The following is an 18,578-nucleotide window of genomic DNA, read 5'->3' on the forward strand; positions in this document are numbered from 1 at the left end:
CACAAGACTCTTTAGGGGGTGGAATATTTGTACAGGACCAAAATCAAGTAACCCACAAGGATCAAAGTGAGAGAAGTCTAAGCACTGATAAAAAAGGATCTCATTGATTTTATGGGCGAGTAGGGGAGGGGGGTACACTTGCCCCCCCCCCCCCTCGAATTATGATGTCAGATGTTCGCGGGGGGGGGGGGGGGTAGACTGGATACGTCCGTCCGACGTTCAGGCTGGGGGGCAGGGATGGTTGGCAATATTAGTCGGCAGAGGGCGCTGTGCAAGTATTGACTGGTCGAGAGTTGACATAACGTCTATAAATAGAAATTAGTATGGTTCTGCTGGATGCATGCTGCAATGTCACTGTCGTTTTTCTGTGCTCTGTCTATCTATCCATGATATTTCTATCAAATCGGGTTTTTTTTTAAGAGTTTGTTACAGCAGTAACTGGGCGACTAAAGCTTTCATTCTAGGTAAGAATTTGAATTTAAAATATTGTTCAATTTTTGTGTGATTATGTTGAACTGTGTGGAGGAAGAGATAGTCTCTCTACACCTACTGACCTAGCTCAGTCAGGCGGGAGAGCAAAATGATTTTCACGTGAGGCCGTGTAAATTCACCGGCTTGTGACGATGGAGTGGCCCTGGCTCTGTCTACTTGTTATATAGTACTACAGTACCTAGGCTCTAGCATGGAGCAATACCTCATGACCAATCAAGTACAATGGCTACGTTGCCATACTTGTCCTAGTCCGGCTCCGCCGTCGGCAGGAGGGTTACGTTATCGCAACTATGCTTGTCCTTGACCTTGAGCAAGACAGTTCAAACAGACAGACAGAGTGCTGACTCTGTGTACTTAAGTCCACTTTGGTTACCTGCTATTATTATAGTACTACTAGCTACTAAATACTAGCTTGTCCTATCTTTGTATGTGTAGTACTGTCCCTGCTGTGTAGGCCTACTTTTTGTGCTGTAAATTGTGTACTATATTTACTCTATTAGAGGTTTAGTTTAGTTCAACCAATATTAAATCTTTGCTTTAATTTTAATATAATAATAATAATATAATAAAATATTCAATTTATCATTTAGTAAGGCGTAGTCTAAGTCTTGTCATATTAGTAGTTGCGATAACGTAACCCTCCTCCCGCCGGAAGATCGCAGCTATGTCGTGACTGTAGAAAACTCATTCATACTGTCGTAATTAGTAGCAAGTTAACTAGTAGGCCTACTAGAGGAGAACCAGTTACTGTAGTTAAAGATAACGTAACCCTCCTCCATTCGTCGGGAGGGGTTACGTCGAGAAACAACAGTTAATATGTAGGCCATACATGTACTCCCTTTTTTAGAAATTGGTTATTGCCCGTTAATGACAAATTTCAAAGAAAAAAAATGAGTAGGGCCTATACACAATGCAGCGTCCCACCTTCAGAAACAGGGTTAAATCAAGCCCACTCTTACTAGAACCACATTAGGTTCATTCTGCTATTGCTCCATGAAGCAGTCATGAATGAATCATCCTCACAACACAAACGTTTTGTTTTTGCCTTTGCAATTTGCATTCAAATCTCTTTTCTTTTGAATCAAATCTTGCCAAAATTTAGCTCTATGTGGGACTCTGTCATGTCTAGATGACGTGTTCCTTGAATTCTCATTGAGCTTGAGGATGGTCCAGAAAGTTCACTCATCAAACTCAAAATTGTTAAAAAGTTATAAATTCTGATCTGGGGAAGGCGAGAATTGCTTGCACCAAGACTATAATCACACCTTGGAATGTTTGATGAAATATTTGTCTGAAAAAGTTATTTGAAACAATGACTTGAGGGACTATTTGAATCCAGATTTACAGTCGTTTAGGCCTACACACATGTAACTATGGTATTTTTAATTGCTTTATAAAGCAATTATAAATTGTGATTGAATCACACATTTCGCAGTGCATTCTCAACAAAGATGCATGCCACTGCCAGTGACTGTTGACACCAGGGGTGGATTTCACAAAGGTAGTCCTAAGTTAGGACTACCTTTGTGAAATCCACCCCTGTTGTCCTAAAGAGAAGTGAAAGTTGTACTGGTATTGTTGTAAGCTTTAAAGTTCACCATATTCCCTCATGTCCCTTTAATTTTAATAACATGCCAACAGGTTGCCCAAGGCTTGCTCCCATTTCTTGTAAACAACATGTCCCAAACATTCCTAGGCTATGGCCTCATGGTCCCCAATACACTGATCATTTACCCCCCCCCCCCAGGTTGCACCATTACATCATCCAAACATAATTTAAGAACTGATGTCATAGCAAAGAGGGGAGCCAAAGATTACTTTGAATAGTTTTAAATGTATTGTTGATTGCTTTGAAGCGTGTAATCAGCTCTAGGCGCATAGAGGAATCTTTTATTCATAATGCGCCTTATAAATGCTGTTTATTATTATTATCATGTACGTGTACACAATAAGTTAATATTGGTAATTATTATTGTCAGGCTTTGTGTGTCCCATACAAGTTCTTACACCATAGCAATTCATGATCGCTGGCCACAATCTTATCGTACTTGCCCAATCTCTAAACTTTTGTTTTAATTTTCAAAATGGTTTGTTACAGATTCAACATGGGGAAGACGTATTACACCCTCCCCTTAATTCGCTTCACCAACTTTGCAAGATTGCTGGTGTTTCTTGATGGATGTGCTTCATCTGCTCTGTGGCTTGCAGGTAAGTACTTTGATTAAGATTGGTGTCCTAGGTCAAGGGTCAATGATGTTACAACCAAGTCAATTAGGTCCAGTGGTAAGACTGTAGAACTTGCAATCACAAGATTGGACTTGAATCCTACCAAGTTAAAACCCCTATTTTCACAATGACTAGAATAATTATCGACGTGTAGTAACTGAATCACAATTTCTTGATTTTCGAATTCCATAGCCGCTCAATGGGAGCTTGCCGCTCTTGACGGGAAGATCATTAAGACCAACAGTGGTCCCTGATCTCCCTGTCCCTCATGAATGTAGACATTTAATCTGCTGTCACAAAAATGGCAGTGTCCCTGCCTAATGGTATGTCTACATAAGTGGGGTGGCCTCAACCTCTTTGGGCTTGACTTTGCCATTGGGCTCTCAGAGGCCAAGCTTGCTGTCAAGCTGGAAGTTCATGGATGCATGGTGGCGATAGCGATAACGGTACAGCAGCAAGAATTGTTTAGATACATCAGTGTATGGTGGGTTATATCTTAGCATAGACATCAAGGACATGTGCACATTAAACAAGAACTTCTTGGAGCAATTCCTCTTGCAAAGATTTCCATGAGTTCTTATCTGGGGTATCATTGGTGTAGCTGGGGTCCATGGAATCTCATGTTTTTTAAATTTATTTCTTGTTTAGCGGTTTTTCATTCATTGTTTATTTTCTTTCCTCAGGCGGCCATGACTCGTATCTGGAATCAAGTGTCACCCAATGGAGCATTACAAGTTCCACTTTTGAGCTGGCATGCATAGGCATTGTAAAGATGCTCTTTCTCTTCCATGCGTTCTCAAAACTTGAAGATCTAGCCCTGATGAAGTTGAGTGATCCGTACAATCCAGACATGATCAAGAAAAAACGCTTACTTCATGTAGCCACGATCCTTCTGTCATTCGCTAGCTTGGCGTACACAGCAGTCAAAGGAGGTCTCGTGCTCAACTTGATTCTGAACGACCCAGGGTATAACTTGATGCATGTCACATACAATGTCCTAGTGATCTGCGCAGGAGCCTTTTCTCTTATTGAGCTGATTGTGGCTATATTGTGCCCGATGTTTCTGCGGAAACTGCAGGTGATTCGGATCAAGCATGAACTCACTGATGAAGAAGAAGAGAAGATGAAGGTGGAAGAGAATAAGGCCAGTCTAGGGAGGGTCTTGGGACTAGCCAAACCGGTAAGTGAATGCTTTAGCAGCCACAAGTAGCATGTACTTTGCTAACATGTAGTGACCACAATAGACCCATCCCATGAAATATGTAAATTGCACATAGCGATTGCGCACTTACATTTTGGTTGGCAAAATGAGGGAACATTGCGCTGTGTTGTACACGGCTAATGGGTGCACGACGCAAACGCGATTGCGCGTCTGCTAAGTGCACAACTCTATGGTGTTTGCCAACCAACAGGGTCTGTATGCACTATACGTGAATGTAATTAGCATATTTCATGGGAAGGGTCCATTGCTTGTTACATTTGACCATATTACATTCAACCAGTGATATCAAAGCAAGCTCATGTCCTGAACTGACAATTTCCTGTAGTACCACATCTCACCCAAAGCAATTTTGCTTTAGACACTTTTGCTGGACAAACTGTGTTGTCAAATTAGCCAAATCTGCTTCACGTGATGCTATCAAGCAACATGTTAACTTGGGTTAAAGTTGAGTTGAACATACAATGTCACATTATTTGCCAATGCTAATTTTACCTGTGCCTACATCCTTTCAAACCCTGCTTCAGCCCAAGGAGTAGGTGGCAACATGCCCCTGGTGGCAGTTGATTTGGGTTGATAGCTCAAATCAGATCAAGTGTTGCCCGCCCTTTGAAGTGGCCGTGTGATGTTAGGCGATCTCTCTTAACAGTAGCTTGATGCAAGCTTCTCAAACTTACTTTGGTTCTTATTTATTTGAACCACAGGAAATGCTGTTGCTTTTTGTTGGTATGCTCAGCTTGGTTCTAGCTAGTGCTGCAACAATGGCTGCTCCTCTGTTCTTTGGGTATGTCGTTGATGCAGCAACATATAAATCAATGGGTAAGTGTTAAAATCATTCAAAACGGTATACTGTGGATTGCATTTGTTGTGACAGAAGTATGATTTTAGGTTGAGAGCTGTTGACATTGCAATGGACTGACTGAGTGAGTTGCTAACATCATCAGAATGGCTAAACCACTCATTATTTGTACATTCAACTGTTAAAAAGCACTGTCAACAATTGGTAATTACTCCAGAAAAAATATCATAAAAACTTACTTGGTAACGAGCAATGGATAGCTGTTGATAGTTTAAAACATTGTGAGAAACTGCTCCTTCTGAAGTAACATAGTTTTTGAGAAAGAGGTGATTTCTCACTCAAATATTAAAAGGCTTGAGGCCTGAAGCCTTTTTAGGCATCTAAAAGCATAGATGACCAATTGAGTTAAATTCTTCACAGATTTGTTATTTTATGCATACGTTGGGGTACACCAACGAAGAATACTGGTCTTTGACCAAAGCTATCCAGTGTCTTTAAATCTAACCTCTCCATTTCTGCAATGTCCTCTCCGACGTTATCGACCCTTAGATGATGTCAACCGCTCAGTACTGACCCTATTCCTCATCTCGGCTGGTGGAGCAGTAGCTTCCCTAATACGCTCATGGTGCTTCACCCTCGCTGGTTATCGTGTCGTGTGTCGCATTCGTCGGGATCTCTTTGCTGCCATCATCAAGCAGGAGGTGGCATTCTTCGACACTAATAGGACGGGAGAGTTGACGAATCGGTTGTCGTCGGACACCCAGGTCTTACAGAATGCAGTCACTGTAAGTTGAAATTTTGTTTAACATGAGTCTCAAACTGTAGAAATCATTCACAATATCAACCCATGGTGAAGCGAAGCAGTTATAGTGAAGCATCTTGCTCAAGACCGGGATTCGACCCCACGCCCCGATGAACTAACCATCAGAACTTGAATACGATGCCCTAAACCACTCGGCCATGACTCTCTGTGTTTCATATGATGGGCAGCTATGTTGTCAGTTGTAGCCGCAGTCAACTACCACAAACTTGTTCTTCAAAATTCTACAATATCTTGTGGAATTGGGTGGAAGTCTGTTACATTGATACAGCAATAATACAGGCTCTACGTTTACATGTAGGATATCTGTGGAAGAAATTCATTCTTGAACACATCAACTTAAAGATGGAGTTATATTGATGAAAACTTGCACAATTTCTGTCATTTTTCAGGTCAATATTTCCATGTTGGTGCGATACTTGTTTCAAATCCTGGGTTCTATCGTCATCATGTTCACACAGAGTGCTGCTTTGACTGGGGTCCTATTATCTGTGGTGCCTATTGTAGCAATAGGTGCTGTACAATACGGTAAGACAATTTGTGAGATTCTAGGCACTTCTCTGCCAATACTCAGAACCGGGTTTATTTGCTCATCAAATCAATGAGAATATTGAGCTGCTTTCAAACAACACCTACATGTTTTTATAATGTCTTCATTCAGGCCAGGAATTTGATTGTCAGGGTTCCTTACACTGGACCGCTGGCCCAAGGCCAGTGATTTCAGCATCGGGCCAGTTTAAGGGAAGGTACACGTTGGTAATTACTCAAAACAAATATTAACTTAAAAACTGACTTGGTAACGAGCATTGGAGAGCTGTTGATTGTATAAAACATTGTGGGAAACGACTCCCTCTGAACAAACGTAGTTTTTGAGAAAGAGGTAATTTCTCACTAAAAAAATAAAAGACTTCTAGCTAGATGTCTTTTATTCCTAACTGCAAGCACACAAATTTGTCCAACAAGGGTGTTTTTCTTTCATCATTTTCTCGCAACTTCGATGACCAATTGAGCCCAAATTTTCACAGGTTTGTTATTTTATGCTTATGGGATACACCAAGTGAGAACACTGGTCTTTGACAACTACCAAACGTGTACAGTGCCTTTAACTCATGACTGGAAAAATCCGACGGTCTTGCGTTTGTGTTCAAATGTTTAGTTTCAGTCTGATATATAATTTTGTCAATTAAAGCGGGCTTTCTACCCACAATATACAAATGAGATAAATCTTCTCTTAGTGCTTTTTCAAATTTAAACAGTTCAGTTATTAACCTAATAAGGCGTTTTTCTTCTTACTTTAATTCTGGTTTTATACACAAAAATTATGTTCCAGTAAACACTTTGAGCTACAAGCCCTGCAGTCGAATTCTAGCCCTAATTGTGATCAGATCTTTTTGAAATTGTTTGATTTCTTCAGGAAAGTTCATGAAGAACATTCAGAAGAATTTCCAGGATGCATTGGCTAGTGCAGGAGTGGCTGCTGAAGAGTCTATCTCCAGCATACGTACCGTAAGATCCTTCTGTGGGGAGAGAAAGTCACAGCAATCCTATAATACAGAGATTGATAAGAGCTACAAGTACGGCAAGTCACTGTCCTTTGGAGTTGGCGTCTTCAATGGACTGATTGGGATTGTATCACAGGTTAGTTGCAAGAGGATAATAAGGTGGCTTCTTATATAGCACTCATATCCATCACCCAGTGACGCTCAAGGCGCTTTAACAAACAGTATTTTCCTGCAAGGTACATGTGACTGCGTTTGAATTATGAGACCTTTTCCTTTTACTTAGGACCATTTAATGGTTTACAAGGTGCTGTGGCGCAATCTGCAGCCTATCAAACCAGGAACACCAGGGCAAACCCCTTCTCTTTTCAATAAGTGCACTGAGTTCTTTTACATTCGTTATACAACAACACACAGTACCAAAACATCATGGTTAACTGTTTGCTTAAGGACACCAGTGTCACGACTGGGACTCGAGCCCACACTCTGCTGATCAGAAACGCCAGAGCTTGAGTCCGGTGCTCTTAACCACTAGGCCACTAGTTGTTACACAGCGCATTTTACAATATCTGTATCCCCGCGCATAACATTAGTGCTGGGCATCAGGTCAATATCATTCCTTTAATCTTGTTCAGCTCCCTGGGAAGTATACAGCCTTGAGCCGCCATGGGCTTTTTCATACACAGAATCAATCTCTACCCTTGCATGTGCCCATTTATACCCCTGTTTGAAGAGAAGCAGTTATAGTAAAGCATCTTGCACAAGAACACAAGTGTCATGACCAGAAGTCGAACCCACACCCGATTACTTAACCACAAGAATTTGATGCTCTAAACCACTAGGCCACGACACCATGTAAGATCCTACATGTATACAGTGATTTTAAATTCAATGGTATTTAATCACAAATTTGATTACCAAATGTATACCTTCCCTTTGACTCCAGGGAGCGATTACTTTAGTGCTATGGTATGGAGGGAAGCTTGTCCATCAGAATGTCACTACAGGTGGAACACAGGGTATCTCCGTTGGTATTCTAACAGGTGAGTATTTAGTTAAAATTTATAGAAAATCCCTTGCCGTTAATAATAACTTAATACTACCGATTTCCTAATCAAGGCTTAAGTGGTGTTTGAAGCTTTGCATGGTGTGAAAAATAAGAAGTAACTATAAATAGTTAGTAAAATTGTGTAATAATCTCTTTTGTGGGAGTGTTGACTCTGAAAATAGAAGGTGTGGACTGGACGTTTCGAACAGTAAACTCTGTTCTCCTGAACAACTCTTTTTGGAGCGAACACTCCCACAAAAGAGATGTAATTACATAGTTGTACCTACAAGTTTACTACTTATTTATAGGTAACCCTCATCAAGGCTTGTTTAAAAAAATCTTGATCCATTATTAACTGATTCCAATTTATCCTTCCAGCTTTCATGCTTTACACTCTCAACGTTGCCATGGCATTCGCCTTCTTAGCCGCTCTCTACGGAGACTTCATGAAAGCCGTCGGGGCATCGGTCAGAATTTTTGACCTGATCGATCGAGAACCGCTGGTCAAAAATGAAGGAGGGCATGAACTGATCGGTTTTAATGGAGAACTGGAGTTTAATGATGTGTGTTTCACTTATCCATCTAGGCCAGAAAACCAAGTGCTGAAGGTAAAAATATAAGGTGTTAGTTTTATTATTATTATTACCGGAAAACTCTGATAAAGATTTTTCCGAGAGTTTTGCCACAAAAACTCAGAATGTATACATCCTTTTCACGAGTTGGTGTGTTTACTTTGACTTACATGGGTTATTAAATTTAATGGATAAAGAGTCAGCAGCCCCACTGGTTTTGTGCAGATCCAACTAAGAAAAGGAATAACATGGAGATAACAGGTGTGAGTTGTCAGAGTTAAAGGATGTTTTGTTCTTTGAAGTATTCAATGGAAGTATGAACCTGGGTTTTACATTGATAAAGTTAGAATAATCACTACATTATTAGTATTGCAATCGTTTTCGTAGCAAGCTTAGTTTTAATTCCAACCTTTTTTTTATATTTTATTTTCTCCAAAGGGTGTTACTTTTAACATGAAGCCTGGTCAGATGGTGGCGTTAGTCGGGCCCTCTGGTGGTGGCAAATCAACAATAGTTAATCTAATTGAGAGGTTCTATTTACCAGACTCGGGTCAAGTAAAGCTTGGTAAGTTTAACTTTTTACCATAGAGTAATATGTAAGAACTAGAAGGCGCACTGGCATATGTACGCGGCCCCGGCCACTTTCTAAGTTGATAAAACAGCATCTCACAGCGTGTGTTTGTGCGGCAATTTTGTAAGTTGACAAAACAGCATCGCGTAGTGTTCAATAAACACAAATTCCAACGTGTACTTCATATTTAACGCGCAAGCAGAATGGCGTGCGTCGTTCTGCCTCGTTGGACATGGGACGCAGAAGCGCTATATTTTTCTGTATTCCACTCGCGCTTGTGTGATATCTAAAATAACCCAAAATTATTTAGATTTCCCTTGTGTTTGTTCATCTCGTATTAACTTTAATCCACAATTTGCTCCTCTAGGTGGTGTTGACTTATGTGAGCTTGATCCATTGTGGTTCCGTGGTAAGATGTCTATGGTCAGCCAAGAGCCCTCACTCTTTGCTTGTTCAATCAAAGAGAACATTTCATATGGGAGAGATACAACAGATGAAGAGGTATGTCCACAACACTATGATTCAGCTGTAATGGGGAACTTTGGAACGCTAGGTGGCAGCAGACTTACCAGGTAAATGACCATTGTTTACTTAGTGCTGGGCACGCGCCGTTACCGAGAACAATGGATTTTACCTGGTAAGTCTGCTGCCACCAAGCGTCTCAAAAGTCTCCCATTACATTCAGCTGCACTTGAAACCAGGGCATATAAAACTGTTGTACATAATTATAATACACAACATTTATTAGGTGCTTAATACGGTTGTTTCTAAGTGCACATTCAGTATTTTCCTGCAAGCTATGTGGGACTACGTTTTGAAGTATGAGACCTACTCCTTTTTAAAGCACCACGTAATGGTTTACAAGGTGCTGTGGTGCAATATGCTGTCGATCAAACCAGAAATACTGGGGCGAACCCCTTCTCTTTTCGATAAGTGCTCTGGGTTCTTTTTACGTGGGTTACACAACACACAGGACCATCTACTTTACATCCCATCCCAAGGACGAAGCAATGGTTAAGTTTCTTGCTCAAGGACACAGGTGTCATGACTGGGATTCGAACCCACACTGTTGATTAGAAACACCAGAGCTTGAGTCCAATGTTCTTAATCGCTACGCCAAATGTTAGGCATGTAGATTGTGTTTACATTGTGATCTGCCTAGCTGCTTTAGCGCCCTCTGTTGATGGAGTGTGTGTTTTACTGTTCTATTTTTAATAATACAAAGTGTTTTATTGTTGAATGTTTTGTTGTTTTGTCAACTTTGTCTTGAATAGATTTTCAATGCAGCCAAGATGGCCAACGCCCATGATTTCATCATGTCATTTGAAGAAGGGTATGAGACGATGGTTGGAGAGAGAGGGGTGCGTTTGTCCGGTGGACAGAAGCAGCGAGTTGCTATCGCCAGAGCTCTCATCATGGATCCTAAGATTCTACTCCTAGATGAGGTAAGTTGAAATCATTGGCTGTAAGGTGACGAGGGATAAAGTCTTGGGGACAGAGGGCCTTTAAAGAGTTTGGATACTTTTTGTACGCCACAAAATAAAACGCCCACAGATATTTGCCAAACTAAAAGGGTTAAAAGATAATGATTGGAGGAACCTTTCCTTACAATATTACTAGCTGAGGTGCTGTAGTTTTTGAGAAATTAGTAAAACAATTTCACAGAAATATTTTCTCTCGATTCCTCGAGAGGAAAATTCTTTTTAGCATTTACAAAGTTGGAAGTGTGGTCTGAAAGACACTTTACAGGATAAAAACACTTTTAAAAGTGAATTGTTTCAACTTTGAAGTTGATGAAATTCAAAACACTTTTAAAAATATGTTTGTTTCAACCACTGTTAAGATAATGGCATTTTAATTCTTCCCAAATCATAATGTGTGCTATTTGTTTATCTTTTTTGTTTAGGCGACCAGTGCCCTTGATGCAGAAAGTGAGCATTTAGTTCAAGAGGCTATAGATCGTGCTATGGTGGGCCGCACAGTCCTGATCATAGCGCATAGGCTCTCCACAGTCAGAGATGCCTCTCAGGTGAGTAGAGATGCGTTCACAGAAATATTTGGTATTATCTGGATCAATAATAAAGATACTATTACCAGGTTCTTATATGGGGCTTTATCACACCCCTAGGACGTATTAAAGCGCTCAGCATTTTGTCCTGCAAGACATGTGGAGCTACATTTTGTTTAAGTATGATACCAATTCCTGTACAACACGTGTGTTTTACAAGGTGCGATTGTGCATCAGCAACACTGGGGTGTGCCCCTTCTCTTTACAATAAGTGTCCTTGGTTCTTTACATAACACAGAGGATCTAGGCTTTACATCCCATCCAAAGAATTCAGCAATAGTCTCTTGATTAATATCTATCAATTCAAGTCTCTTGATTAATAATATATTAATTTGTAAAGGAGATAATTCTTCCAAACCTAGAGGCACAAAATGAATGTCGACAAGTCTTGATTTTCATTTTTGAGAGGGCAAGGCGATTTCCAATTATGCAAAGGGCACTTTCTTTATGTCTATGAGAAACACTTAAAGAGGCATTTGACCAGGGCAACAGGGCAACAGAGGCCATGGTCTACACAATGTACGTGACATCCATGTAACTCCAGGTCTGGTAGAACGTTTCCTTTAAATTCAAATGATGAATGTTAAAAACATGAGTCCAAAGTTTACTTCCTTTTCGTAACCTGAAACCCCAACACATCAGGTGTTTGGCAGAACTTTGTATGTCAACAACTTATTGTAAATAACAAAGATTAGAAACAGACAAAACAAAGCGACAAGTTTCAGCCTGAAATCTCACTGATTATCAAAATTCATACCAGTGCCAATCCTCCAGAATCCATCGAAAATTCTGTCAAAAATGAGCATTGGAATGCCGCAGAAACACAATTGCTTATTTTGATAGCTTTTAATTGAAATGAGCCCAATATGAACATGCACAAAGTCCTTGACAAAATTCAAATCATGGTTTTTTTTTTTCCTCTTTTGGCTAAAAAGTGACAGGGACTTTTCATTATTCAACAAGGAAACAAGGGAAAAAAGAAGGGAAAAAAAAGATAAGATCGAGAGGGTGCTCCAGTGTCAAGGACTCTTACTAAACGAAATTACAATTTGGAGCAAACTCAACAAGCAGGATAAAAATAGACATATGAGGGTCAGGAGCTGCACTCTGGAACATGCAACCTGACAAAATTAACTAGTAACAGGACAACAATAATTAAAGAAGTAGGAAACACAGTTTAGGCAGAATTAAATAAATAAATAATACTTTAAGATATTAGTTTTGCATCGGGATAAAGAATACAATTCATTGTTAAATTACCCCTAAAGCAATGTTATCAAACCCATACAAATTGCACTATGACCTTATAGTTCTGAGATGGAGGCTAGATATCACTAATATCTGGTCAATTCTGGTTCATCCCAGTTTGTCAGTTAATTTAGATGTTTATCATTGTCTTGTAGCTATTATTATCTTTACAGGCACATTTGTTTTGTTACTGGGTCTCGTTTCCTGTTTTCCTTTCACTTTCTCTTTTACCAGGTCTTGTTTTCTGAGAATGAAAACAGAATAAAAATAGAATTATATTACCTTGCAGACAATCCTGGTAATACAATGTCGTGAAATTTCAGGTTTTTCGCGAACTTTTCTTTGAGCATCAACATTTTCTTGAAAGAGTTTAATCAGTCACCAAAGGGAGAGATAAATAATCCACATTGTGTCAGAACAGTTTGTTGCATACATTCTGGGGATGCATCAGAGTTTATAAACTTGTAAACAAATGGGAGGTTCAGGGTGTAACATCAGGAGTGACCCAGGGCCGCAAGATATTTTTCAGAATTTTCACAGACATCAACTCTTATCCGATAGATCAAGCCCAAGGTTTTGTTTTTAATCTGCGCCTGAATTGGCGGTTTGTACCCAACAGATCTCACTTTGGCCTTTAATTGTCACAAGAGTTGACCTGCCTTTGTTCAATCCAAAACAATTTACCCTTAACAGGCTTTTGCTGATCTTCTAAAACGAGGTCAAATTGCCATCTATCTGATACGTGGGCAGTAAAGGCGTGTGAGGTACATATATAGTGACCTGAGATTACAAAGAGATATGGCCATACTTTGAAAAGTTCAGACTAAAACATTTTTGAGACTCTGCGATGACTTGCTCAGGTTTCATCACTTTTTTAAGAATATATGAATAAGGTGCCTAGGTTGGGAACATCCCCAAGTATCCAAAAAGGGCCCAAATTGGAAAAAAGGTGCCCAAAAGGCTTTCATGCACCAATCTGACTGTTCCTACAACTGAGATGTCTCTAGTGTCTGACATCAAAGCATTATATGACTTCTCATTTTGGATTCTTTCTAGGTACTTGTCATAAGCCATGGTAAAATAGCCGAGAAGGGTACCCACCATGAGCTGGTAGATAAAGGTGGTATCTACAAGAAGCTTGTCCTAAGGCAGTTGAGTGCTGCAGCTGGTACAACTTCTGTCAACACCAAAACAGACGACATTTCTCTGCTTGATGAGGGAGAGGAAGACATTTTGATCAATGGATTGGATTAAAGGTAGATTTGTTTATGTCTAGTTGGTGTTCCTTTTTTCAGTTGCTGGTACATTATAGGAAAGCTCCATTAAGGAAAAAGGTTGAACAATAACGTCATTTTTGCTGGCAACTCCCACCTGTTATTTCCATGTTATCTGTTCAAAACAGTGGACTTAATTGGATCATGCACAAACCAGTAGGGCTGTTGAATGCCTTGGGCAAATTAACTGCTCATCATATTAAGGTTTAAGACCTAAGTAATTCAATGTAAACACATCCACTCACTGAGAAGGATGTGCATACGTTCTGAGTTTTTTGCGGCCAAACTCGGAAATTCGTATTTGGAGCTTTCCCGTAATGTAGACAAACAGAGTTGTTTGTACTTTTGAACGCCAAAAATGTTGTTTTCATGTCCTTTAAAAAGATTATTAACACATTTCACCTCATCTTACTATTGTTTAGAGCACCTAAGTTCAATTTAATTGTTGCACATTATTTTGGTTAAATATACTAATACATTTTTAGTATTACGAACTCCATTTTTGCAGTTGCTTATGGAGTTGAACAATGAGTACTTTCATGCATAGTTGCTTTAGGGTCTTCGGTATAAAATGCGCTAGAAAGTTAAATGGTTTGGAATTATTGGTCAAGTTACTGTTGGCAAATTAATGTTTATGGAAAGTAGGGGCATTTTATATTAAATGAAGAAAAATAGATTTAAATGTATATTGATTCATGTTTAATAGATCATAGCATGGATCAGAATATTTGATTTTATACATTCTGCCATGATCTTATAATGTAATACTTTTCTATACATAGATTGATGTTTACAATTCAATGGGAATTTTGTACTTTTCATAGTGCAGTATATTAATTCTAGAACTTAAGAAATGTTAAAATAAACTAGTAGAGTTAGATAGACGGATCAATTACAGCGTGTTATGATACTATTGTCTTTCAAATCATCAAAAATAAAGTATATATTTTTACGAGTGTTTTTTAAATAATTGCAGACATTAATATCCATATGGATGAGTAAATAAAATAATAAACTTGGTGTTTTACTACCACCTATATATATCAGATTTGTAGAGATGGAAATGAGAAAAACACTTGTGTTTGATCAAAGCAGGCCTCTGTCTAGACTGGGTGCTAATTTAAAACCCAGTCAATGTGGAACTGGTACTATAGCCACATGACAAAATTGATAACTTTAACTTGCCCAAAACAAATTAACACCCTATAACAAGAATATGTGTAACATGTGAAAACAGCTTGCCGAGTATCAAGCCTATGTAGGTAAACTGACTAACAAGATGTGTATTTAATTGTCTACTTAATAGGTTTTGACTGTGAAGTAAAACAAACAATAATAATTAAAGCCAAAAGTATGCCAAGTGTACCTATACATTTAATTATCTGAAACCACTCTATAATGCAGTCAGGTGAAACAGATCATATTATGTCATACATTAAGTCCTTGCGCTTCATCTTCAGTGGGGTATCTATCAGGGCCAGACCCAAGCTATGGTGATGTGAGCGGCAGGGTTTCGGTTCGAATCCCTACATTCCGTTCAGTCTTTACTCTTTGCACATAATTTGTTGAAATAAGCTATCCCTTTAATTATCCAGTGGCAGCGGTTTGTTTTAGAGTCCCAGTAAGTAAACCCTTTGTGGTCATTTAAATCCTTGAACATTTTGCAAACTGCGGAATCAATGGCGGAAGTGTACCAGGCCTACAAAGAAACAGGTAGATAAACACAATATATCCAGGTCTTCACATCCTCCTAAAGTCAAAAGGACAGGATGTAACAAATGAAAAGATTTCACTTTTATTCCTTAGTTTGCTTTGCTCTCCTTTTTTTCTACTTTACATGTAGGCCTATTTCTAAGTTTGCAGTAAAACATTTCCTGTCAATATGTTGCTTTGTAGTGGTACACAGTTTGTGTTTTGAAAACCACATTGGGTATTAAAACCCTCCGGAGCGCAAAAGTCTTGGCAATGCTTGTTTCAATATACTAGTCATATATTATGGACTATTAACTATTTGATAGCCAACCCACAGTCTTCTAGATGGTATAGATATTGTATTTTGACTACTCCAGGGGTGGACCAATGAGCATTTGCACGGGTTGGGTCCCTACTTACTATTCGGCCGACTAAGGCTTGTGTACGAGTGTATGGGGAATTCCCTGAGACAGCGGATTGGTCAATGTTGTGAAAAATCCAGCGGGTAAACGAGCTTGCCCTAGCTACTCAAAATTAAAATTATGTTGCTCAGGTGTATGTTCTTAATATAGTTTGCATTTCATAGCTGTTCCTTTAAAATGGCTGATGTCATTGTGATTAATGATTTACAGGTTAATATTGGGTACATGGTAACGTAAATCATTGACTGACATGATGGACTGTGAATAAAAATGGAATAACCTACAAGTTGTTTGAAGTTTTTAGTTGGCATCCTTAGCTTTTCATTAGTTTAGAAACGAAACGTTTTTACATTCCTCTGTGTGTTGGCAAGACAAGTGCTCACTAATTAAATTGTGTCATTTCCTATGACATACAATAGAAATCACGATAACAGGCTTATCATGATAGACTACTTCGCAAATACTCGGAAAGCTGGTCTTTGTACCACGGCATGTCTACTGGTTTGTTTTCGAAAACAATTAAAGACACTGGACACTACTGGTAATTGTCAAAGACCAGTCTTCTCACTCGGTGTATCTCAACATATACATAAAATAACGAACCTGTGAAAATTTGAGCTCAATTGGTCGTGGAAGTTGCGAGATAATAATGAAAGAAAAAACAACCTTGTCACACGAAGTTGTGTGCTTTCAGATGCAAGTTGATTTCGAGACCTCAACTAATTCTGAGGTATCGAAATCAAATTCGTGGAAAATTACTTCTTTCTCGAAAACTACGTTACTTTAGAGGGAGCTGTTTCTCACAATGTGTTATACTATCAACCTCTCCCAAGTACTCGTTATCTAGTAAGGTTGTATGCTAATAAATATTTTGAGTAATTACCAATAGTGTCCACTGCCTTTAAGCTAAGAGATATTGCTCCAAATATATTTTCCCTATATACATAAATTGGAGCTTAGATCACATGACACGTCTACTGCTTCGTTTTCGAAAATAAGATGAGGGGGTTTCGGAACAGAGTGGTGTCGGAACATACGGGTTTCGGAACATAGGTGTGTCGGACCATAGGGCAGTCACACCTAGAGGACATTACGTCAAACCAACTAACGTGGTTGTCAGAAACTTCCGATTTACTCCTTCTACCGGAATGAAGTCACAGCTTCTCAAGGCCGAAACGTAGGAAGGTTTAGTATTGTTGTAAGTTCAGTTATGGGACTGACGTAAGATGCAAAAAGTTTGTAAGCGCAAATACAAACGTCTTTGGACTCAAATCTAGAGCAAGGTTTTTCACCTTTAAAGGCAGTGGACACTATTAGTAGTTATTATTCAAAATAGTTATGGGAATAAAAAATTACTTGGTAACGAGTAATAGGGAGCTGTTGATGGTATAAAACATTGTGAGAAACGGCTCCCTCTGAAGTAGCATAGTTTTCGACAAAGAAGTATTTTTCCACGAATTTGATTTCGAGACCTCAGATTTAGAAATTGAGGTCTCGAAATCAAGCATCTGAAAGCACACAACTTCGTGTGACAGGGGTGTTTTTTTCTTTCATTATTATCTCGCAACTTCGATGACCGATTGAGCTCAAATTTCCACAGGTTAGTTATTTTATGCATATGTTGAGATACGCCAACTGTGAAGGCTAGTCTTTGACAATTGCCAATAGTGTCCACTGCCTTTAAAGGAACATACACCGTACGCTTGCTTTCCCACTGAGGTCGCAATCGTGCCTCCAAAATGGCCACTGCACTTTCTCTGTAAATCGAACACACTTCTGTCCGTGGAGAACTATCTCCTACAGTGACGTACCGGTTAATCCCCTCCCCAATGTAAACATGATGTGACTCAATTTGAGCAAATAAATTGAAGACTTCTTCAGTGAGCCATGTTCATTTCCATTCTGCATTTCTTTCCATGAAAGCAATGCAAGTTAAATTCAAATATAACATAATTAAGAAGGATGGGGCAGGTCAAAAATGAGATTGAACGTCCTGTGAATGATGGGCAGCCGCATATAACGATCATGTTTAGGAACGGTTTTTGTTTACAAGGGACTTGGTCATGATTGGAGAGCAAAGCGCCTGCATGTCTCAGATCTAATCAAAGACAAAGGCGAAAGAAGACAAATAAAAATTACTAATGATTCAAGTGAGATTGCTTTTTTGCAGTTGTCTGTTAATGAGTTCCGCATGGCCGGGCGGAGAATCCCTAGTCTATTTCACTGTTGTACATATATACAGGCTCGATGAAAATTCTTCTCAATTTTGTGATTGTAGAGCAGTGTTTAACCAACAAAACGACCGAGATTGGCCCTGGGTACTTATAGAGGCAGTCCGAATCGTATACTTTGGCCACAAAACGAAATATAAAGTTGACCGACGTAACACTTTATGAAACACAATAATTTTAAAGAATCTGGACACTATTGGAAATTGTCAAAGACCAGTCTTCTCACTCAGTATATCTCAACATATGCATAAAATAACAAACCTGTGAAAATTTGAGCTCGATTGGTCGTCGGAGTTGCGAGATAACTATGAAAGAAAAAACACCCCTGTCACACGAAGTTGTGTGCTTTCAGATGCTTGATTTCGAGACCTCAAATTCTAAACTTGAGGTCTCGAAA

General features: G+C 39.2%; 1 protein-coding gene across 1 annotated transcript; it reads left to right on the forward strand.

The window, feature by feature from the left end:
• Window positions 1–335: 335 nt before the first annotated feature.
• LOC139938657 (uncharacterized) lies at window positions 336–14,809 on the forward strand. The gene is made up of 14 exons (XM_071934263.1): window positions 336–464; window positions 2,591–2,700; window positions 3,402–3,898; window positions 4,642–4,756; window positions 5,286–5,521; window positions 5,949–6,084; window positions 6,971–7,194; window positions 8,002–8,098; window positions 8,482–8,711; window positions 9,114–9,240; window positions 9,614–9,747; window positions 10,521–10,691; window positions 11,153–11,275; window positions 13,619–14,809. Exons 2-14 carry the CDS (start codon window positions 2,598–2,600, stop codon window positions 13,814–13,816), a joined length of 2,391 nt encoding a protein of 796 aa, XP_071790364.1. The 5' UTR covers window positions 336–464; window positions 2,591–2,597; the 3' UTR covers window positions 13,817–14,809.
• The last annotated feature ends 3,769 nt before the right edge of the window (window positions 14,810–18,578 follow it).

Source organism: Asterias amurensis, chromosome 6 (assembly GCF_032118995.1).
Source record: "Asterias amurensis chromosome 6, ASM3211899v1".
NCBI lineage: Eukaryota > Metazoa > Echinodermata > Asteroidea > Forcipulatida > Asteriidae > Asterias > Asterias amurensis.